Below are 24,256 nucleotides of genomic sequence, written 5' to 3'. Positions count from 1 at the left end.
TGACATCGGGGAGCGAAAATGCCTAATTGGGCCCAGTTTGGACATTTTCACTTAGGGGTGTACTCACTTTTGTTGCCAGTGGTTTAGATATTAATGGCTGTGTGTTGAGTTATTTTGAGGGGACAGCAAATTTACACTGTTATACAAGCTGTACACTCACTACTTTACATTGTAGCAAAGTGTCATTTCTTCAGTGTTGTCACATGAAAAGATAGAAAAAAAATATTTACAAAAATGTGAACCCAGCCTGTATCTTTGTCAAGTCTTGCACCGCTCTCCACTTTCTTATCATTCACACATCCTGCTGCTTGTCCTCTGGCATCAATACTACAAAAGAGTGAAAGCAGATTTCACAGAAGTGAACAAAACCCTCACGCTTCTTCTGCAGTTACACTTCAAACGTTCATCTGGTGCACATCCTAACCTAACGCTCACGGCGTCTCTCCTTGGAAAAGGCAAAAATGCAGAACCTAGCCTCCTTTTTCAACAAACAATTCAACTTTGCTCACACTTCCATTCTCGCGTTGGCCCTTTTGGCCTTGGAAAAATTCATGGAAATGGAGTTTGTGTGCCCCAAGGACAAGCATCTAGAGGCTATTATGTACAGTTTGGCATTCCTCATCGAACCAACTTTAATTGTGCTTGCTGTGGCATACTTTTATAGCTCCTCAGAGATTCGCTGTAGGTGCTGCAGGTGCTGTGGAAGCAAGACCAGAACAGCAAATAATAATACTGGCAATGTGGAAGGTGGGCAAGAAAACGTGTCTTTGAATGATGGAGGTGGAGAAACCCAAAAATGCTGTCAGACTAAGTGGGACGCTTGTAAGATTTTTTTGAATGACTATAAAGCTGTTTTCTTTTGGATCGCAATTGTATTTACAGATGGAAGATATGTGGATTGTCTGATGAATTCGTGGTCTGCAACAGACAAGAACTGTACAAAGACTGTAGACGGACCTCTACCAGACTGCTCACAGGCATACGATTATGATGTTTTACAGCTTTCTAAGGTAAAATGTCTTTCCTCTACCCTTTTCACTTTTATATCTACTTACACAATGCAATGCAGAGGAATATAAAAAGTCTACTTAATCTAGAATGTGCTACAAAAATGAAATACGTTGTAAAGCCCACAGATTTTCCATGTCAGGCTGGGTTCACACTAGAGCACGGAGTGGCTCACAGCTCCGTTGCGTCCCTGTTCATCGTTTCAGGTCCAATTTCAGCCTGAATTTTTGGCTGAATGCAGACCTGAAACAGACCAGAAGACGCAATGGACCAAGGGCGGCCCGTCCATTAAGGGCGCATGGGCGCCGCCCCCCGTCCATTGCCGCCCCCCATCCATGCATCCGGCCCCTTTCAGGACACCGGTGCATGGGTCGCAGAGAGTGCACTGAATATTCACTATTATTACACTGACTCTCCTGCCGGCCAATCAGGAAGCAGATAGTGAGACCTATTTCCCGATTAGCCAAAAGGAGAAGCCTTCTTATTGGAGGAGAAGACATACGGCCGAGGAAGGAAGGGGGAAGAGACGCAAGGGAAGCCCAGGACACAGAGGAGACTGAATATTCACTGTTGTAACACTGATCCTCCTCCCAGCCAATCAGGAAGCCGATTTTGACGCAGGTCACTCAATTGGCTGAAAGGACCGGCAAACCTATTGGATCCTATTGGAGGCCTAGGAGAAGGAGGGGAGGAGCTGGAAGCCACCATGAAGGAGAGGACACAAAGCCGCTGCACCACTCTGCCTGCCACCCATCGCCGCCGATGGGGTAAGTGCTGGACCACCCCAGCAAATAGCGGGGGGGGGTGTGATTGTTCGCTGCCCCCCCAAAAAAAAACCCCACCAGCTGCCACTGCAAAGGACTCCTGTGCAATTCGCACCAGAGCCGCTCCCGAGATATGTGAACCGGCTCCATTGAGCTCCAGTCACAATCTCCTGACATGCAAATTGGATGCAGAAAAATTGTGTTTCATTCACCACACAAAGAAATCCTTGAAAATAGATTCACCACCTTTAACCAGGTAAATTATCCACAACACCACCTGCGTACTGAGATCCACATCAAATGTGTCACCCACTGAAATGCATAGAGACAGTTTAGGTAAGGTCATTGTGCTATTTCATGGTACCTACACTATATTACCAAAAGTATTGGGACGCCTCCCTTTACACACACATGAACTTTAATGACATCCCAGTCTTAGTCCGTAGGGTTCAATATTGAGTTGGCCCACCCTTTGCAGCCATAACAGCTTCAACTCTTCTGGGAAGGCCGTCCACAAGGTTTAGGAGTGTGTCTATGGGAACGTTTGACCATTCTTCCAGAAGCGCATTTGTGAGGTCAGGCACTGATGTTGGACGAGAAGGCCTCCACTCTACTTCATCCCAAACATGTTCTATCTTGTTGAGGTCAGTCTGCACAATTCCCCCCCAGTCTGCACAATCCACCCCCAGTCAGCAGAATCCCCCCAGTCTGCAGAATCCCCCCAGTCTGCAGAATCCCCCCCAGTCTGCAGAATCCCCCCCAGTCTGCACAATCCCCCCCCAGTCTGCACAATACCTGCCAGTCAGCACAAGCCCCCCCAGTCTGCACAATCTACCCCCAGTCTGCACAACCCCCCCTCCATTCAGCACAATCCTCCCCCCAAGTCTGCACAATCACCCAGTCTGCACACAACCCCCCCAATCAGCATAATCCCCCCCAGTCTGCAAAAGGGGGAGAACGGAATGAGAAGGGAAAGAAGCAAAGAGGTCTGATGAGAGAGGAAAGCTGATCATGGAGCGGATGGCTCACTCACCAATTATGTCTCCCCTCTCAGGCTGGTTTTCACAAGTAGGCTAAGCACAGTGCATGCAGGAGGCTGGAGTGTGGGCGGGGTTGGGCGGACACCAATTCAAGGCGGATTGTCTGATTGGACAGGTGGCAGAGTGAGGGAGGAGCCAGGAAGTGCTGATGGGATGGGCAACAGGCGCTACAGCCTGACTCCTGGAGCTAAAATGTGGAAGCGCCTGAGACTAAGCAGCCATGGCTAGTGACTAGTGCCATGGCTGCTGCCGCGCCAATCCGGGGACAAAACCGGTGACATATTCAGTCTGGGGAGAGCGTCCTCATTCCGGGGACTGTCCTCGGAAAACGGGGACATCTGGTCAGCCTAGACTTCCCGGCCCGCTCCATATTATCCCTTTCATGACTAAGCCTATTTCTGACATTTGGTGTTTACAAGTAGGGATGAGCCAAAGACCCCCGAGTTTGGTTCGCACCAGAACCTGCGAACGGACCGAAAATTTGCACGAACGTTAGAACCCCATTGACGTCTATGGGACTCGAACGTTCAAAATCAAAAGTGCTCATTTTAAAGGCTAATTTGCATGGTATTGTCCTAAAAAGGGTTTGGGGACCCGGGTCCTGCCCCAGGGGACATGTATCAATGCAAAAAAAACTTTTAAAAACGGACGTTTTTTCGGGAGCAGTGATTTTAATGATGCTTAAAGTGAAACAATAAAAGTGTAATATTCCTTTAAATATCGTACCTGGGGTGTGTCTATAGTATGCCTGTAAAGTGGCGCATGTTTCCCATGCTTAGAACAGTCCCTGCACAAAATGTCATTTTTAAAGGAAAAAAAGTAATTTAAAACTGCTTGCGGCTTTAATGTAATGTTGGGTCCTGGCAATATGGATGAAAATCAGTGAGACAAACAGCATGGGTACCCCCCAGTCCATTACCAGGCTCTTTGGGTCCTGTATGGATATTAAGGGGAACCCCGCACCCAAATTAAAAAAGGAAAGGTGTGTGGCCCCCAGGCCCTATATACTCTGAACAGCAGTATACAGGCGGTGCAAGACAGGGACTGTAGGTTTGTTGTTAAGTAGAATCTGTTTGTAATTTTGAACCGGTACATTTTTAACGTGTTTAGCTCCAGCCAAAAAATCTATTTTAAGCTTTTTGGAAAACATAGGGAGGGGTTATCACCCCTGTGACATTTGTTTTGCTGTCTGTGCTCCTCTTCAGAAGATTTCACCTCACGTTTTGTCCCAATGACAAATGTTTTTTGAAAATTTGGAGTTTTCTGTGAAACAAGGATTGGTGATAAAGCATCAGTGGAAAGGAGAAAAGTTTTTCTCATATTAACTCTTACAGGAGAGAATTTCCCTTCCTAGGGGTAGATTTCATCTCACTTCCTGTTGTCTCCTTTGCAAGTAGGAGTCGTTTGTAAGTTGGATGTTTAAAAGTAGGGCAGAAATTTGGGCCTTAGGTGTTGTTGTGGCCACAACACTGTAAGCCCTCACAGGGCCCTGCTGTGAAATATTAGATCAAGAATAGTAATTACATGCCCCTGTTGTACAGGGGCAGAAAAATTGGGCCTTTGGTGGTGGTGGTGGTGGTGGTGCTGGTGCCACAACACTGTAAGTCCTCACAGATACTCTTGGTGGGCACAGAAACGGGCCCAGCTGTGAAATATTAGATCAAGAATTGTAATTCATGTCCCTGTTGAACAGGGGCTGAAAAATTGGGCCTTAGGCACTGGTGCTGGTGCCACAACACTGCAACCCCTCACAGATACTCTAGTTGGAGCGCAGGAACTAGCCCTGCTGCAAAGAATTGCATGAAAAATTGTAATTACATGCCCCTGTTAAACAGGGGCTGCAAAATTGGGCCTTAGGCACTGGTGGCGGGACTGGCAGCGCCCAGAACCAAAAATGTTCTTACAAGCTATCATCATGATCATTGAGGAGGAAGAGGATAATTACACAGTATAACAGGATAGTCACTCAGCATCAGCATAGGCAGTCTTTGAAGGGATCTGACATTTCAAAAAAATTTGATTACATCAGCATCAGGTGCTTGGTAGCTGGTGGTGATCCAAGACTGATTCATTTTTATGAAGGTCAGTCGATCGACCAAGTTGGTGGACAGACGCACCCTGTGATCGGTTACAAAGCCTCCAGCAGCACTGAACGTGCGTTCCGAAAGAACACTGGATGCAGGACAGGCCAGTAGCTCAATTGCATACTGTGCAAGCTCTGGCCAGTGATCCATCCTCAAGACCCAGTAACCCAGAAGATTTTCGGTTGGAAAGGTGTCCAAGTCAGATCTTGCCTCTAGGTATTCCTGCACCCTGTAAAACAGAAGCTGGCGATGGTTGCTGGAACCGATCATACCTTGGGGCTGCGGACTAAAAAAATTGTCTGAACGCATCGGTCAGACGGCCACCTTCTCCACCGCTCCTTCTCTGACTGACCGAAGCCTCAGCAACACGTTGTCCAGAAACAGGAGTTTGTAACCTCCAAGTCTCTGGGAACGCGTTGCACAGACCTTTCTGCAAGGCCTCCCGAAGATGTTTCATCCTCTGCTCCCTCTGCGACGGCAAGATAAGGTCCGCAACCTTACCCTTGTAACGTGGATCAAGGAGGGTTGCCAGCCAGTATTGATCCCACTCCTTGATACCACAAATACGAGGATCCTTCCGCAGGCTTTGCAGGATCAGGGAGGCCATGCAGCGTAGGTTTGATGAGGCATACGGTCTGGAGTCCTCTGGGTCACTAAGGACGACACGATCTGCAGCCACCTCCTCCCAGTCACGTACAAGTCCATGTGTTTCTTGGGACTGTAAATGATCCCTTAAAGACTGCTGCTGATGCTGAGTGCCAGGCTCCACCTCCATACTGACACAATCCTCCTCGTCCTCTTCCTGTGTGATCGGCAGGCACGCAGGAACACTGTCTGGATAAAGGGGGCCTTGAGAGCTAAGGAAGTCCTCCTCTTCCTGCCTCTGTTCTGCCTCAAGTGCCCTGTCCATTATTCCACGCAGCGTGTGCTCCAACAGGTGGACAAGGGGTACAGTGTCATTGATGCATGCACTGTCACTGCTCACCATCCTCGTGGCCTCCTCAAATGGTGACAGGACAGTGCATGCATCCCTGATAATGGCCCACTGGCATGGGGAAAAAAAAACAAGCTCCCCTGACCCTGTCCTGGTGCCATAGTCGCACAGGTACTCATTGATGGCCCTCTGCTGCGTGTGCAGCCGCTGCAGCATGGCCAATGTTGAGTTCCACCTGGTGGGCACGTCACAGATTAGGCGGTTCTTGGGCAGGTTAAATTCCTTTTGGAAGTCTGCCAGCCGAGCACTGGCATTATATGACTGGCAGAAATGCACACAGACTTTCCTGGCCTGCCTCAGGACATCCTGTCAGCCCGGGTACCTGCCCAAGAACCGCTGCACCACCAAGTTAAGGACGTGAGGCAAACAGGGCACATGGGTCATTTGTCCCTGTCGGAGGGTGGAGAGGAGGTTGGTGCCATTGTCGCAAACCACCATTCCTGCCTCAAGCTGGCGTGGCGTCAACCACCTCTGAACCTGCCCCTGCAGAGCTGACAGAACCTCTGCCTCAGTGTGGTTCCTGTCCCTCAAGCACACCAGCTCAAGCACCGCATGCCATCTTTTGGCCTGCATACTTGCGTAGCCCCTTGAACGCCTACGGAGCACCACTGGTTCCAAGGACAAAGCACAGGAAGAGGCCATGGAGGAAGAAGAAGAGGAGGGGGTGGAGGAGAGAGGTGTGTCAGAATCATTAGTAGTGGCATTTTGGAGGCGTGGTAGCGGAACAACCTCCAACACTACTGCACCTTGTGCTGCATCCTTCCCAGCTGCCAGCAGAGTCACCCCATGCGCCGTGAAATTTAGGTAACGTCCCTGTCAATGCCTGCTGGACTATGAGTCGGTGGTAATATGCACCTTACCACTGACCGCCCTGTCCAGCGAGGCATGGCCATTGCTTTCCACATATTGGTAGAGAGCCGGAATCGCCTTCCATGAGAAAAAGTGGCGTTTGGGTACATGCCACTGAGGAACCGCACATTCCACAAACTCACAGAAGGGGGCAGAGTCTACCAACTGAAAGCATAGCAGTTGAAGTGCTAGCAATTTTGCCAAGCTAGCATTCAACCGCTGGGCATGTGGATGGCTGGGAGCGAACTTCTTTCGGCGGTGCAGCAGCTGGGGCAGGGAAATTTGCCTGGTACAATCTGACGTTGGTGTACCGAAAGCAGATTGCCCACAAGTACTTGGCTGTGACACACCTAATTCTACACCTTCATTCCTCTCAGTGCAGGTCTCAGAGAGGACTGAAGGTATAGTGGGGTTGGAGATTTCAGCTGATAAGGAGCAAGGAGAGGTCCTCTTTGTTCTTTGGTGTGGGTCTTTTAGATACGCTTGCCAATGAACTGCATGGCAGGTCAACATATGTCTGGTCAAGCATGTGGTGCCCAAGCGGGTGATGTTTTGGCCACGCGAGATACGCTTGAGACATATGTTGCAAATAGCAGCGGTGCGATCTGATGCACTTGTCTCCAAAAAAGGCCCACACCAAAGAACTTTTGGAATAACGCACAGAGACAGCAGTGCCCTGCACATGCGGAGCTTTGCGGTGTGATGCAGTCAGTGTGCTGCCCTTAGGCTGGCCCCTGGAGGGCATCCTGCCTCGTTGGTGATGTGCCTCCTCCTCTCTCCTATCAGGCACCCACGTTGAGTCAGTGACCTCATCATCCCCTCCCTCCTCATCACTGGAGCAAACCTGGCAGTATGCTACAGCAGGGGGAGCATGACTGCCAGATTGCTGTCCTTCTTGGTCACCCCCTCTGTCCGTGCTCACGTTACTGCCCTCATCTAGCTCAGTATCATCATCAGAGCCTTCTAAATGCTGGGCATCCTCCTGGAGCATGCACCCAACACTGTGGTCAAACAGTTCGAGGGACTCCTCAGGAGGACATGGTGGGGCTAGGGAAGGAGTCACTGATGCCATTGAGCCGAGGGAAGAGGCCGCGTTGGCAGCTGCTTTGCCAGACAAAGCACCCTGAGCCTGGGTGAGAGAGGATGAGGAGGATGAGGATGGCTTGGTCATCCACTCGACCAAGTCTTCCGCATTTTGCGGCTCAACACGGCCAGCTGCCGAAAAAAAGGCCAGGTGTGTCCCACGGCCACGTGCTGATGAGGATGCACCGTCTCCACGACCAGCACTGTTGCCTCTAGACACAGAGCCTGCTTGCCCTCTTTTATTGGCTTGTGACTGTCTGCCTCTCCTTGTTGGCCTTCCAGACATACTAATGGCCTGCAGTGAGATGTAGCTGCACTAAGTATATATATATATATATATATATATATATATATATACTGATACTGCAGCTAGCAAAATCAACTGCCTGCCTGTAGTATGAGAACACCACCAATCTTCTACAGGTAGCTTTAGATGAACACTGTGCAGAGGTCGCACTACACTAACTTGTAGCTTTAGCTGAACACTGTGCAGAGGTCGCACTAGACTAACGTGTAAATAATGTAGCTGCCTGCGGTAGTGATAGGATCAGGAAAACACCACCAACCTTCTACAGATAGCTTTAGCTGAACACTGTGAAGAGGACGCACTACACTAACGTTAAAATAATGTAGCTGCCTGCGGTAGTGATAGGATCAGGAAAACACCACCAACCTTCTACAGGTAGCTTTAGCTGAACACTGTGCAGAGGTCGCACTAGACTAACGTGTAAATAATGTAGCTGCCTGCTGTAGTGATAGGATCAGGAAAACCCCACCAACCTTCTACAGGTAGCTTTAGCTGAACACTGTGAAGAGGACACACTACACTAACGTTAAAATAATGTAGCTGCCTGTGGTAGTGATAGGATCAGGAAAACACCACCAACCTTCTACAGGTAGCTTTAGCTGGACACTGTGCAGAGGTCGCACTAGACTAACGTGTAAATAATGTAGCTGCCTGCTGTAGTGATAGGATCAGGAAAACACCACCAACCTTCTACAGGTAGCTTTAGCTGAACACTGTGAAGAGGACGCACTACACTAACGTTAAAATAATGTAGCTGCCTGCAGTAGTGATAGGATCAGGAAAACACCACCAACCTTCTACAGGTAGCTTTAGCTGAACACTGTGCAGAGGTCGCACTACACTAACTTGTGGCTTTAGCTGAACACTGTGAGGAGGACGCATTACACTAACTTGTAGCTTTAGATGAACACTGTGAGAAGGACGCACTACACTAACGTGTAAATAATGTAGCTGCCTGCGGTAGTGATAGGATCAGAAAAACACCACCAACCTTCTACAGGTAGCTTTAGCTGAACACTGTGCACTACACTAACTTGTAGCTTTAGCTAAACACTGTTCAGAGGACGCACTACACTAACATGTAGCTTTAGCTGAACACTGTGCAGAGGTCGCACTACACTAACGTGTAAATAATGTAGCTGCCTGCGGTAGTGATAGGATCAGGAAAACACCACCAACCTTCTACAGGTAGCTTTAGCTGAACACTGTACAGAGGTCGCACTACACTAACTTGTAGATTTAGCTGAACACTGTTCAGAGGACGCAATACACTAACTTGTAGCTTTAGCTGAACACTGTGAGGAGGACGCACTACACTAACTTGTAGCTTTAGCTGAACACTGTGCAGAGGTCGCACTACACTAACTTGTAGCTTTAGCTGAACACTGTTCAGAGGATGCTCTACACTAACTTGTAGCTTTAGCTGAACACTGTGAGGAGGACGCACTACACTAACTTGTAGCTTTAGCTGAACACTGTGCACTACACTAACTTGTAGCTTTAGCTGAACACTGTTCAGAGGATGCACTACACTAACTTGTAGCTTTAGCTGAACACTGTGCAGAGGTCGCACTACACTAACTTGTAGCTTTAGCTGAACACTGTTCAGAGGACGCACTACACTAACTTGTAGCTTTACCTGAACACTGTGAGGAGGAAGCACTACACTAACTTGTAGCTTTAGCTGAACACTGTGCAGAGGTTGCACTACACTAACTTGTAGCTTTAGCTGAACACTGTGCAGAGGTCGCACTACACTAACTTGTAGCTTTAGCTGAACACTGTGAGGAGGACACACTACACTAACTTGTAGCTTTACCTGAACACTGAGGAGGATGCACTACACTAACTTGTAGCTTTAGCTGAACACTGTGCAGAGGTCACACTACACTAACTTGTAGCTTTAGCTGAACACTGTTCAGAGGACGCACTGCACTAACTTGTAGCTTTAGCTGAACACTGTTCAGAGGACGCACTACACTAACTTGTAGCTTTAGCTGAACACCGTGCACTACACTAACTTGTAGCTTTAGCTGAACACTGTTCAGAGGACGCACTACACTAACATATAGCTTTAGCTGAACACTGGGCAAAGGTCGCACTACACTAACTTGTAGCTTTAGCTGAACACTGTGAGGAGGACGCACTACACTAACTTGTAGCTTTAGCTGAACACTGTGCAGAGGTCGCACTACACTAACTTGTAGCTTTAGCTGAACACTGTGAGGAAGATGCACTACACCAACTTGTAGCTTTAGCTGAACACTGTGAGGAGAACGCACTACACTAACTTGTAGCTTTAGTTGAACACTGTGCAGAGGTCACACTAAACTAACTTGTAGCTTTAGCTGAACACTGTGAGGAGGACACACTACACTAACTGTAAATAGTCTAGCTGCCTGACTGTGGTACTAATAGGATCAGAAGAACACCAGCAATTTTCTTCAGGTAGCTGTAAATACTGTAACAACACAAGCCTGCATGTCAGTAGGAATATAATAACAGGAACGGATCTAGCTAAACTGAATACAGTGTATATATATATATATATATATATAAAACAACTGGGATGCATATATATACACAATACACTGTAAGTGCAGCTAACTGACTGACTGTCCTGCATAATCTATCTAACTTAAATCAAATGACACTGTCTCTCTGTCTCTATCTATCAACACCGGAACACACTACACAGGGCCACCATGCAGGCGGCCTTATATAGTGTGGGGCGTGTACTAAACCCCCTGAGCCATAATTGGCCAAAGCCACACTGGCTTTGGCCAATTACAGCTCTCTCTACAGACGGCGCTGTGATTGGCCAAGCATGCGGATCATAGTGCATGCTTGGCCAATCATCAGCCAACAATGCACTGCGATGCCGCAGTGAATTATGAGCCGTGACGCGCCACACGAATTTGGCGCGAACGGCCCATATCGTTCGCAATTCAGCGAGCGGGTGAACAGACGAACAGACGATGTTCGAGTCGAACATGGGCTTGACTCGAACACGAAGCTCATCCCTATTTACAAGTTAAAATCCATATTTATTGCTAGAAAATTACTTAGAGCCCCGAAACATTATATATATATTTTTTAGCAGAGAATCTAGAGAATAAAATGACGATTGTTGCAATATTTTATGTCACACAGCATTTGTGCAGCGGTGTTTTAAACGCAACTTTTTAGGAAAAGGGACACTTTTTTGTATACTGTGAAAGAGTAAATAGATGCCAAACATGTCACGCTTTATAATTGCACGCACTCGTGGAATGGCGATAAACTACGGTACCTAAAAATCTCCATAGGCGACGCTTTAAATTTTTTTTTACGGTTACCAGGTTAGAGTTACAGAGGGGTTCCAGTGCTAGAATTATTGCTCTCGCTCTGACGATCGCGGCGATACCTCACGTGTGGTTTGAACACCGTCTACATATGCGGGCGCGACTTTCGTATGCGTTTTCTTTGCTGCACGAGCTCGCGGGGACGGGGCGGTTTAAAAAATTTTTTTTTCTTATTTATTTTAATTATTTTTATATTATTAAATTGTGTTAAAAAAAAAAAATCACTTTTTTTGCTCTCACAAGGAATGTAAACATCCCTTGTGACAGTAATAGGTGGTGACAGGTACTCTTTATGGAGGGATCAGGGGGGTCTAAAAGACCTCCAATCCCTCCTTTGCATTTTAAAGTATTCAGATCGCCCTTTTCGGTGATTCCGAATACTGTATATTTTTTTAAAACCTGCGCCATTGGCAGTCGAGTAAACAGGAAGTGATGTTGTGACATCGCTTCCGTGTTTACAATCAGGAGACTGGAACAAAGCCATTTCCGGATTCATGCCAGTCTGTCCCTAGCCGGCGGAAGTGTCAGATCATGGATTGGGTTTCCCGGTGGGATGGGAGGCCCGGTTAGAGCGGCGGGAGGGGGGACGTCCCCTCCCACTCCTCCGGGATAACAATTGAGCATCTTTTAGCTGCATTGGTTGTTATCCCTGGAAAGCCGATCGTCCGCTCTAAAAAACAGTACCGAGATGATGCCTGCAGCTGCGGGCATCATCCTGGTATAACCCCCGAAAGCCGAGGCCGCATATCTGCGTACGCTCGGCGGGAAGGGGTTAACAACCAGCTATTCACTGTGCCCTAATTGGGCAAAGCTTTCCCAGTCAGGGCTTAAAATGCACTGTGCAGCGTGCAGTGCATTGTGGGGCACTCAGCAGGGGAAACATCCCGCAGAGCGCCACACTAATTTGGGTATTCACCAAACGGGCGAATTGTTACACTGGTTCTCCTCCCAGCCAATCAGGAAGCAGGTCCTGAGACCCATTTTCTGATTGGCCGAAAGGAGAAGTGATACTATTGGCCTAGTTGGAGGAGGCGGGAGGAGACGCATGGCGGAAGCTGCCGAGGAGGAGACACAGGGGAAGGCACCGTCCATCACCCGGAGGGAAGCTCTGCCTGCGCCATAGATGGGGTAAGTGCGGGGCTGTTAACCAAACGACTGACCGGGGGGTGATGCCAGTGACCCGACCAACCCGGGGGGTAGATGACCCGACCGGTGGGGGGGTGGTGGCTGTGCTGTGGGTGCACTGTATACCATGTCAAATAAAACCAAATAATTTCCAAGCTCAACTTACCAACCAGCCTGCGACCAACCGAATTTACCTGTCTGTCACGGGCATGGCCAGAGCGGAGGCTGTTGGAGAGGACTGTGTGCAAGCCTGTTGCCCACCGATTATGGGCCCTAGCATTTGAGGTGAATGAGAAATCCAGTCTGAACTGTATTAATCGGACTCAGTCATGTATATATTGTATGGGGACTCCTTACTGTATATTTGTGTCCCTGAAGAGGGAGGGGGGATTCCTCCAGCAGCCCCCTGCTGATAAGACTGATTCATTCTGCTGGGACACATCCTGTGAGGAGATGCTGGTGTTATCAACATGTGTTTATGTTAATTGAGAGAGCTGATCACATTAGCCACCAGCCCTGGCTAATAGACGAATGGTCTAGGCTGAGGAGGGGGGAGATTGTTGTTTGTATTGTTAATTGTATTAATGTGTGAAGCCCGGTGCCCAAGACTGTCATCTGGTCTGGGTACATTTTGTAGTAAATTAGGTCATGTTAATTAGGTTAGCTTTGAGTCATCCCTGATATAAAAAGGTCTGTGAGATCTCAAAATAAAGGCAGTTCTGATGTACTCCAAGACTGGTGTTGTCTAGTTCTTGGGGTTTCTATAGCCAGATCCATTGGACTCGTGTTCCAGAACTTAGGAAGTGGTGTATGACGGAAGCACTCAAGCGGAGTGTGGGGCGTTCCGTGACACTGTCTAACAGTATGCGTTAAAAACAGGGGTATAGTTGCACACATTTGCAAATACATGCATAAGCAGCAGGCCCCGCCAAGGGACCCTGTATCCTGCAGACCCTAATACCCTTTTCGACCGGACTGGTCTGATGGACCGAATCCGGCGAACAATCCGACCGTGTGTGGGCTCCATCGGACCTTCAGTGGACTGTTTCTGTCGAAAATCTGACGGACTTTAGATTTGGAACATGTTTCAAATCTTTATGTCGGAACTCCGCCGGACCCAGTTCCTATCGAAAAATCCGCTCGTCTGTATGCTAGTCCGACGGATGGAAACCGACGCTAGGGCAGCTATTGGCTACTGGCTATGAACTTCCATATTTTAGTCCGGTCAAACTTCATCACGTACAAAACCGTCGGACTTTGGTGTGATCGTGTGTAGGCAAGTCTGTTCGTTCGAAAGTCCGATTCGGTCCAGTCTGGTTGAAAAGTCCGCTCGTGTGTACAGGGCATTAGACACGTAAATTTGGTTAGTCGCAGGCTGGTTGGTAAGTTGATCTTGGAAATTCTTTGGTTTTATTTGACATGCGTTTCCCCTTCCAGTGCTCCTTGCTGTGAAGACCAGTTATAGGTAGGAGCAGTGATCATTTTTTTGTTTTGCACTGTATACCACCAGCTGCCACTGGGCATCACTGGTGTGGTGTGTTTCTTATGTATCTTATATGATTGTCTCTAGGGATGAGCTTCGAGTTCGAGTCGAACTGGCTGTTCGCAAGTTCGCCGAACAATTTGGGGTGTTCGCGGGAAATTCGAATGCCGCGGAACACCCTTTAAAAGTCTATGGGAGAAATCAAAAGTGTTAATTTTAAAGGCTTATATGCAAGTTATTGTCATAAAAAGTGTTTGGGGACCTGGGTCCTGCCCCAGGGGACATGGATCAATGCAAAAAAAAGTTTTAAAAACGACCGTTTTTTCAGGAGCAGTGATTTTAATAATGCTTAAAGTCAAACAATAAAAGTGTAATATCCCTTTAAATTTCGTAGCTGGGGGGTGTCTATAGTATGCCTGTAAAGGGGCGCATGTTTCCCGTGTTTAGAACAGTCTGACAGCAAAATGACATTTGGAAGGAAAAAACCCATTTAAAACTACCCGCGGCTATTGCATTGCCGACAATACACATAGAAGTTCATTGATAAAAACGGCATGGGAATTCCCCACAGGGGAACCCCGAACCAAAATTTAAATAAAAATGACGTGGGAGTCCCCCTAAATTCCATACCAGGCCCTTCAGATCTGGTATGGATATTAAGGGGAACCCCGACCAAAATTTTAAAAAAATTACGTGGGGTTCCCCCTAAATTCCATAACAGACCCTTCAGGTCTGGTATGGATTTTAAGGGGAACCCCGCACCAAGAAAAAAAAAAAAAACGGCGTGGGGTCCCCCCAAAAATCCATACCAGACCCTTATCCGAGCACGCAAACTGGCAGGCCGCAGGAAAAGAGGGGGGGACGAGAGTGCAGCCCCCCCTCCTGAACCGTACCAGGCCACATGCCCTCAACATTGGGAGGGTGCTTTGGGGTAGCCCCCCAAAACACCTTGTCCCCATGTTGATGAGGACAAGGGCCTCATCCCCACAACCCTGGCCGGTGGTTGTGGGGGTCTGCGGGCGGGGGGCTTATCGGAATCTGGAAGCCCCCTGGAAGCCCCCTTTAACAAGGGGACCCCCAGATCCCGGCCCCCCCCTGTACTTACCCCTACCATTTCACTAAAAAACTGTCAAAAATATTAAAAATGACAAGAGACAGTTTTTGACAATTCCTTTATTTAAATGCTTCTTCTTTCTTCTATCTTCTTTCATCTTCTGGTTCTTCTGGTTCTTCCTCCGGCATTCTCGTCCAGCATCTCCTCCGCGGCGTCTTCTATCTTCTTCTCCTCAGGCCGCTCCGCACCCATGGCATGAGGGGAGGCTACTCTTCATCTTCTTCTACATCTTCTTCTCTTCTTCCTTCTTCTCTTTTTCTCTTCTTCTCTTCTTCATTTTCTTCTCCGGGCCGCTCTGCATCCATGCTGGCATGGAGGGAGGCTCCCGCTGTGGGACGGCGTCTTCTCGTCTGACGGTTCTTAAATAACGGGGGGCGGGGCCACCTGGTGATCCCGCCCCCCTCTGACGCACGGGACATGACGGGACTTCCCTGTGGCATTCCCCGTGACGTCACAGGGAAGTCCCGTCAAGTCACTGTGCATCAGAGGGGGGCGGGGTCACCGGGTGGCCCTGCCCCCCGTTATTTAAGAACCTTCAGACGAGGAGACGCCGTCACACAGCGGGAGCCTCCCTCCATGCCAGCATAGGTGCGGAGCGGCCCGGAGAAGAAAATGAAGAAGAGAAGAAGAGAAGAAGAGAAGAAGAGAAGAAGAGAAGAGCGGGAGCCTCCCCCCATGCCATGGGTGCGGAGCGGCCCGTGGAGAAGAAGATAGAAGACGCCGCGGAGGAGATGCTGGACGAGAATGCTGGAGGAAGAACCAGAAGAAGAAGAAGATGAAGGAAGATAGAAGAAACAAGAAGCATTTAAATAAAGGAATTGTCAAAAACTGTCTCTTGTCATTTTTAACATTTTTGACAGTTTTTTAGTGAAATGGTAGGGGTAAGTACCCCCTCACCATTTCACACTGGGGGGGTGGGATCTGGAGGGCCCCTTGTTAAAGGGGGCTTCCAGATTCCGATAAGCCCCCTGCCCGCAGACCCCCACAACCACCGGCCAGGGTTGTGGGGATGAGGCCCTTGTCCTCATCAACATGGGGACAAGGTGTTTTGGGGGGCTACCCCAAAGCACCCTCCCAATGTTGAGGGCATGTGGCATGGTACGGTTCAGGAGGGGGGGCGCACTCTCATCCCCCCTCTTTTCCTGCGGCCTGCCAGGTTGCGTGCTCGGATAAGGGTCTGGTATGGATTTTTGGGGGGACCCCATGCCGTTTTTTTGGGGGTTTTTTTGGCGCGGGGATCCCCTTAAAATCCATACCAGACCTGAAGGGTCTGGTATGGAATTTAGGGGGACTCCCACGTCATTTTTTTTTTTTTAATTTTTAAATGGGTTTTTTCCTTCGAAATGTCATTTTGCTGTCAGACTGTTTTAATCACGGGAAACATGCGCCCCTTTACAGGCATACTATAGACACTCCCCAGGTATGAAATTTAAAGGGATATTACACTTTTATTGTTTGACTTTAAGCATTATTAAAATCACTGCTCCTGAAAAAACGGCCGTTTTTAAAACTTTTTTTTGCATTGATCCATGTCCCCTGGGGCAGGACCCAGGTCCCCAAACACTTTTTATGACAATAACTTGCCTATAAGCCTTTAAAATTAGCACTTTTGATTATTCATGTTCGTGCCCCATAGACTTTAACGGTGTTCGCGTGTTCGAACAAACTTTTTTCCTGTTCGCATGTTCTGGTGCGAACCGAACAGGGGGGTGTTCAGCTCATCCCTAATTGTCTCTATAGTCCCCTGCTACCTCTTCTTCTGTATGATAAAGACATGTGTCAGATTTAACATATTTCATATTTGCATGTACAAATTTACTGTTGATGAAGGCTGAACACAGCTGGGGATAAGAACATTTAGGCACATTGATGTGCTGAGAAATGTCATTTGTGCTGCAGCCTCGTAATTCTTCTGTGTACTACAAAACATGAGGATTCCTTCAGTACTTTACTACTTTCTTCTTTTTTTACAGGTATGTGGTCTTTCAATAATCCTGTTGACGATGGCTGTTTATTTGTGTATATTTGGTTCAAAATCAAAACGATATAAAAAGATATACCAAGCCAGTTTGCTCCAGGTCACTGAGGACACCATACATGAGCAAACAACAAGCAAGCAGAAGGACCACGTAGTCTCCATACTTGAAAGCAATGGCTGGAAAACATTTAAAGTTGGAGGGTCTGATACCCTGGAAAACTTACAGGAAATCACAATCCTCTGTAAAAAGGAGGTAAAGAGACAACTACAACAGCCAAACCCCAGTGAAGGCACAGGACGTACAGGAGGCGGGGGAGGCACAGGTGGAACAGCAGGAATCGAAGGCACAGGAGACAGGGGAGGCACGGGAGGAACAGAAGGAATCGAAGGCACAGGAGGCAGGGGAGGCACAGGAGGAACAGCAAGAATCGAAGGCACAGGAGGCAGGGGAGGCACGGGAGGAACAGTAGGAATGGGAGGTAGGGGAGGCACAGGAGGAACAGTAGGAATGGAAGGCACAGGAGGTAGGGGAGGCACAGGAGGAATAGCAGGAATCGAAGGCACAGGAGGCAGGGGAGGCACGGGAGGAACAGTAGGAATCGAAGGCACAGGAGGTAGGGGAGGCACAGGAGGAACAGCAGGAATCGAAGGCACAGGAGGCAGGGGAGGCACAGGAGGAACAACAGGAATCGAAGGCACAGGAGGCAGGGGAGGCACAGGAGGAACAGCAGGAATCAAAGGCACAGGAGGCAGGGGAGGCACAGGAGGAACAGCAAGAATCGAAGGCACAGGAGGCAGGGGAGGCACGGGAGGAACAGTAGGAATGGAAGGCACAGGAGGTAGAGGTGGGAGGGGAAACTCAGGAAGAATCAAAGGCACAGAAGAACAACTACCCAAAGACATATGTACCTCAAATGTTTAAAGTGTATGTAACCTCAAAAAACAATGTTCTAATATGTTTGACATCCAAAGAAACATGAATTGCCCGTGGGACTTTAGATTAGGCGCAACACACTCAATAATAAAATCAATAAAGTAAAGATTTATTGGTAAATACAATTCCCAACAGATCAACAGTGACATAATTTCCATATAGTCAAGCAGAGTGGTCAATATATAGATATCAATTCCGTAGCCAGGTAAAGTGTTTTCAAAGATCAATCCATAATAGATGTGAACTTGCACCTATGTAACCCGATGCGCTTCGTGACATAACGTCACTTCCTCAGGGTTTGATGTGCACACAATTGTGAATCTGCAAGACATCACATGCTCATGACCTAATGGTAGTCGCTTGGAAATGTCTGACCTGGGAACTATGTTAATTATGTTTGACATCATGCCTCGCTGTATACAGTTTTCTTAAAGTGGTTGTAAAGGCTGAAGATTTTTTTTACCAAATATGTATTCTATGCAGTAAGGTAAAAAAAAAATCAGTATGCAGCTCATCCTGCACCCCCTCCATAAATTGGGGCTGGTCTGTGAAAAATCATTACACAGAGCATATAACATGTTTGTTTTAAAAAAAATCACTATGTGCGGATTCCCCCTACTGCCCAGGCCCCCCCCCCCCCGCGTTGCACCTTTGCACCCAGCAGTGCTGCTGGCTTCCCTCCTCACCTCTCCCCCTGGCTGCTTTGGGGGATGTTTTAGAATTGAGAGCGGGGGAAGTGGCTATTATACGTCATTAACCAGCCCCCTCCATTTCTAAATGAACACAGTGAACACACTCACTGTGTTCATTCATAACTGAAGCATAGAAAACTTTGTTTACTATGCTTCAGTTACACAGAGCACTTATCATTCATTCTCTGTCCAGTGCAGCTGAGGCTGCAGAGAAAGGCATGTGTGTTTGAGTGGGGGTGCCACAAGGACGGAGGGGGGATATGGGGGGCGGCAGGGGTATGTATTGTTCCAAGATGGAAATTTTGGGGAGGGGGGTGCTAAGAGTGGTGATTTAGAGGGATTTGTGTTGGGAGGGGAGATGGGAGAAGGAGATATGTGCTAGCAGGTGAGATAAGTGGGGCTTTTTACTGTTAGGAGGGATTTGAAATGATGGGGAGAAGATGTGTGCTAGGAGGGGAAATTTTAGGGGTAGAGGCAGTGATGGCTGGTGTTTTTTTTTCTTTTGGGGAGGTCAGAAAACAACTCCCCCTGGTTAGCTGGCACCCCCCGCCACAGTTGATTGGGTCACCCGCACCAAGTCCCCCCCGGCCTGTCCAGCCCTGCACTTACTCCATCTATGTTGCGGGCGGGCAAGACTCCTACGGGCGGCGGGCAGTGGCTTCCATCATATCTCCTCCTCTGCATCACAACGGCTTCCGCCGTGCATCTCCTCCCCCTTCTCCTAGGCGCACAATAGAATCACCTTTTCAGCCAATAGGGTTACTGGTCTCAGGACCTGCTTCCTGAATGGCCGGGAGGAGAATCAGTGTGATAATAGGAAATATTCATTCTGCGCCCCGAGACCATCCTTTTTTTTAAGCCAATTAGAGCATCAGGCTCTAATCACATGCTTAAAAAAAATTGAATTCCATGCATCCGGCACCCCACATGTAGATTAGGGGGCTAGACACATGGATTGGGGGGGGCAGCGCTGGGTAGAGGATTTGTGATATGGGGTTGCATTTTGGGGAATAAATACCAGGATTGCATTACATACAGAGTGCAGAGTTCATGGTGGTTACACATAGAGTGCAGAGCTGTCACTTGTAAACACAGAAACTGGACTTCTGTGTTTACAAGTGATTGTGGTGATCAGGCTCCAAAGGGTCTGAGCCAGAGGTGGTGGAACTGAGTTCCACCAAGTTCCCCCTGAAAAAAAGCCCTGATACGGGGGGCGGGATCTGGGGGTCCCCTTGTTAAAGGGGGCTTCCAGATTCCAATAAGCCCCCTGCCCACAGACCCCCACAACCACCGGGCAAGGGTTGTGGGGATGAGGCCCTTGTCCCCATCAACATGGGGACAAGGTGCTTTGGGGGGCTACCCCAAAGCACCCTCCCAATGTTGAGGGCATGTGGCCTGGTACGGTTCAGGAGGGGGGGTCGCTCTCTCGTTCCCCCTGTTTTCCTGCGGCCTGCCAGGTTGCGTGCTCGGATAAGGGTCTGGTATGGATTTTTGGGGGGACTCCACGCCATTTTTTTAAATTTTGGTGCAGGGTTCCCCTTAAAATCCATACCAGACCTGAAGGGTCTGGTATAGATTTTGAGGGGGACCCCCACGCCATTTAAAAAAAAAAAATTGGCCGGGGTTCCCCTTAATATCCATAACAGACCTGAAGGGCTTGGTATGGAATTTAGGTGGACCCCCCACGCCATTTTTTTTTTTTTATTTTGGTTCGGGGTTCCCCTGTGGGGAAATCCCATGCCGTTTTTATCAATGAACTTTTATGTGTACTGTCGGACCGGCAATTCATTAATAGCCACGAGTAGTTTTAAAGACTTTTTTTCCTTTGAAATGTCATTTTGCTGTCAGACTGTTCTAAACACGGGAAACATGCCCCCCTTTACAGGCATACTATAGACACCCCCCAGCTATGAAATTTAAAGGAATATTACACTTTTATTGCTTCACTTTAAGCATTATTAAAATCACTGCTCCCGAAAAAACGGACGATTTTAAAACTTTTTTTTGCATTGATCCATGTCCCCTGGGGTAGGACCCAGGTCCCCAAACACTTTTTATGACAATACCATGCATATAAGCCTTTAAAATGAGCACTTTTGATCTCTCCCATAGACTTTTAAAGGGTGTTCCGCGGCTTTTGAATTTGCCACGAACACCCCAAATTGTTCGTTGTTCGGCGAACTGGCGAACAGCCGATGTTCGAGTCAAGCATGAGTTCGACTCGAACTCGAAGCTAATCCCTAGTTATAACCTTCAGTTACTCTCTCCACTATCAAAACACAATGCAGTCATTTTTGTGGAATGTAACTCCCACTGCTGATCGTTTGTGGAAAATAAGTTAAGGAAAGTGGTAAAAGGGGCGAAGAATGGTAAAAAGAGAAAAAGAATACAAAAGATAGAAAAAATAATATGAGTCCCTCCGGGGATCTACTGCCAGCCATTTCTGGAGTCAACACCTTATGTCTGGGACCTGCAAATAGGCAAGTCAAGGAGACCATATTTTGTCGAAGAGGCGTTGTTTGTTTCGTAAGGCACTAACCATTTTTTTTTTTTTTATTTAGCATGATCCATATGAGTTTACGCTTCATTAAGATTATGTCGGCGTTCAGCCGTTGCCTACTCGAAGATTTTATGCTATGGAGGCTTCTATTTTTCTTTGGGTTTCCTGTACAACCATGCCCAGTCGGGGCGGTGGAAGTGTGATTTTCCCTGGATTCACCAAAGGTCCTGCCTGGGTATAAAGCTGTAAGCATGTGTGATCTCCCGTAATAGGAGATCATAGGGTTTTTAGATAACGTCCATTCTATAAGAGGTGGAAGTCAATTTTCTGAACATCACTCATTTTTAGGTGCACTTTCATTTATTATCATTGTGGGATCACCTTGGATATTACTTCACTGGATGGACTCGATTAATTATTTAACTTTCACTATTTTTATTATTTATGTGTTTAGCGCAACTTAATTTTGAATATGTATAAAATTTAGCTTTTCCAGGTCGCAATGGCAATTTTGGCCACCAGGAACATGAATTATATTAAGTTCTGTGTGTGTCTCGGGATGTTTTCCACTGGTTTATTCAGTAGGGCAATACTTGCATCCTTAATAATATGAACAGACGTAACTGAAAAAATAAAAGAGTGCACTCTCATCCAAAAGCGGTCCACCATGTACTGTATTTAAAAGCGTGCCAAACTGGCCACATCTGTCACGTACCTTGTGGACGAGCCCGACTTGCAGGGGATGGCCTCTCTTGCGGCTCTGACTCGAGGGCCCTGGTAGGGTATACAGGAAGCACAAGAGTCAGGAGTGGCACGAGTGCCTGGCAGGATCAACAGCAGGAGGTAGGTCTGGAACTCTGGAAACACTGTGCAGTGGAGATTAAGCTGATCTGGTATGTAGACTGGAACACTGGTGCAGCAGACTGGAACTGGATAGCAGGCTGGAACACACAGGACAGCAAACTGGAACACTGGTGCAGCAGACTGGAAGGTCAGACAAGCCGGATCAATAGCCAAGCGGACTGTAGATGAGCCAAAGGGTCAGGCAGAAGAGTGGTCAGACAAGCCAGGGTCGGATGCAGGCAGAAAGCAGGGATGGTCGGAGACAAGCCGGGATCAGATGCAGGCAGACAGCTAGAATAATCAGGAACAAGCCGGGTCTAGTACAGGAAACAGGTTCTCAGGAAGTGCACACGTAACGCTGTAGAGCAGACAGCAAGATTCTCATGTCACAGATCAGTTTAAATAGCCCGCCTGGTGCGCGCGCGCATGCGTGCGAATGCCCGCACAGGGCGTCTGATACTGACAGGACTTTCCTGACAACATCCTCTGAAGCAAGAGGCCGATGAGCCTGGTAAAAATTTTCAAGAGGTGTTCCAGTACCAGGTTACTATATATTATTTTCACAGATTTTTGTATATTGCTACTAAGCATTGTAGAATTTAATTAATAAAAGTAAATTTTTTTCCAATTTATTTAAATTATTATATCCACATACAAAAGATAAAATTCCTTACATACACACATATATATAAACATACATTACATTTGATGAATAAAAGTTAAAATAAAAATCCTTATACTGGGATTCTTTTCAATATGGTGCTGCCTGGTGACACCATTAGGGAATTCCAGGTAGTGTTCTTTCAGTGACTGTTTTTCTCAACAATGTCTGTCTTTAGCTCCTAATAAGCTGCTAATCTTCATTCTAACTAAAAAAAAAAAAAAGAATACAGAAGAATAAAAAGAAATGGATGGGCAGAAACCAACACGCTATCATTTCACAATTCATCCAAAACTGTTGGATGGTAGGTTGTATTGTAGGCTGCATTCATTGGTTCATCCGTCTGGTCAGATTTGCAACCTAAACCTGGTGGGAAGTGGTTGGATTGGTCTGTCAATTGCTAAGTGTGGTCAGCATTATGTCTGCAATGATACAATGGAACCAAAAACACAGGAGAGGAAGTAGGAGGAGCTACAGATCTGTATTAGCAGGAGGGATGTGAAGGGGTTACAGCTCATCAGTGCTAATGATCACTGTCAATGTGTGACACAGAGGACAGCCAGAGACCCGAGAATCCGTAAGGGAAAGTTGAAAAGAACTTTGAAAAGCCAGGAATACTCTATTCTCAGGTCACTACTGAAGGGTTTTGTATGGAATTTGGGTGGGGGACTTGCACTGTTTTTTTTCCCTTGTGTGGAGTATCCCTTAAAATTCATACCAGACATGAAGGACCTGATATGAATTATGGGGGAACCCCTAGTCCATTTTTTTGTGTGAGGTTCCCCATTAACATCTATACACGTTCCCACCTAGGATAAAGGTCTGTTATGGAAATGTGGGGCATCTCACCCTGTATTTCTCTTTTGTGTGTGTGGTTGTACTCTATTAATGTCTATATCAAACCCTCAGCTGGGTTGATGGTCTGGGATAGGTTAAGGTGATGTGTTTGGTATAGGTGATTTGTTTGAAAAAAATAGAACAAATCAGCTGGGATTCTGGGAACTGTCATTTTGCCAGTAATTCAAACTAGGGATGCACCAATATCATGTTTTTACGAGTATGAGTGCCAATCAATACTTTTTTTTTAGTACCAATACCAACTACCGATACCTACTGCAACTGTTTTGTTTAAACTTCAGCTATCAGCAATGCTACAAAGCATTGAAAAGTTATTTCCAAAAATGAAATAATTTTTTTTTTTTTTTTTTTTACATTTTGCGCTTTTTTCAATGTGAAACGTGTAAATTATATGTTACACTTGAGAAAGTATTAACAAACAAAGCAAACAAAAAAAAGTTTTAATTACCGTATTTATCAGCGTATAACACGCACCCCAAGTTAAGGAGGGAATTTTAAAGAAAAAACCTTTAGGAGTAAAGTTTAAGGAAGAAAAACTTACATTTAAATGCCCATCAATGCAGCATTATCAGTGTCCATCTGCAGCCTTGTCAGT

General features: G+C 47.2%; 1 protein-coding gene across 2 annotated transcripts; it reads left to right on the top strand.

The window, feature by feature from the left end:
• The first annotated feature begins 328 nt into the window (after positions 1–328).
• On the top strand, positions 329–21,956 carry LOC141102657 (uncharacterized). Of its 2 annotated transcripts, XM_073591567.1 has the most exons (3): positions 329–1,010; positions 17,169–17,426; positions 21,361–21,956. In XM_073591567.1, exons 1-3 carry the CDS (start codon positions 462–464, stop codon positions 21,388–21,390), a joined length of 837 nt encoding a protein of 278 aa, XP_073447668.1. In that variant the 5' UTR covers positions 329–461; the 3' UTR covers positions 21,391–21,956. The 2 variants fall into 2 exon arrangements, with proteins under 2 accessions (XP_073447668.1, XP_073447667.1); XM_073591566.1 differs by lacking the exon at positions 21,361–21,956 and having other exon boundaries at positions 17,169–18,782.
• The last annotated feature ends 2,300 nt before the right edge of the window (positions 21,957–24,256 follow it).

The sequence above is a fragment of the Aquarana catesbeiana genome, linkage group LG07 (assembly GCF_042186555.1).
Source record: "Aquarana catesbeiana isolate 2022-GZ linkage group LG07, ASM4218655v1, whole genome shotgun sequence".
Lineage (NCBI taxonomy): Eukaryota > Metazoa > Chordata > Amphibia > Anura > Ranidae > Aquarana > Aquarana catesbeiana.
This window is presented reverse-complemented; position numbering and strand designations above follow the sequence as displayed.

Excerpts from the sequence above, each read along its gene's own strand:
- LOC141102657 (XM_073591566.1), top strand. The coding sequence starts at position 462 with ATGCAGAACCTAGCCTCCTTTTTCAACAAACAATTCAACTTTGCTCAC. Across the intron at positions 1,011-17,168 it reads ATGTTTTACAGCTTTCTAAG|GTATGTGGTCTTTCAATAAT; the intron begins GTAAAATGTCTT and ends CTTTTTTTACAG.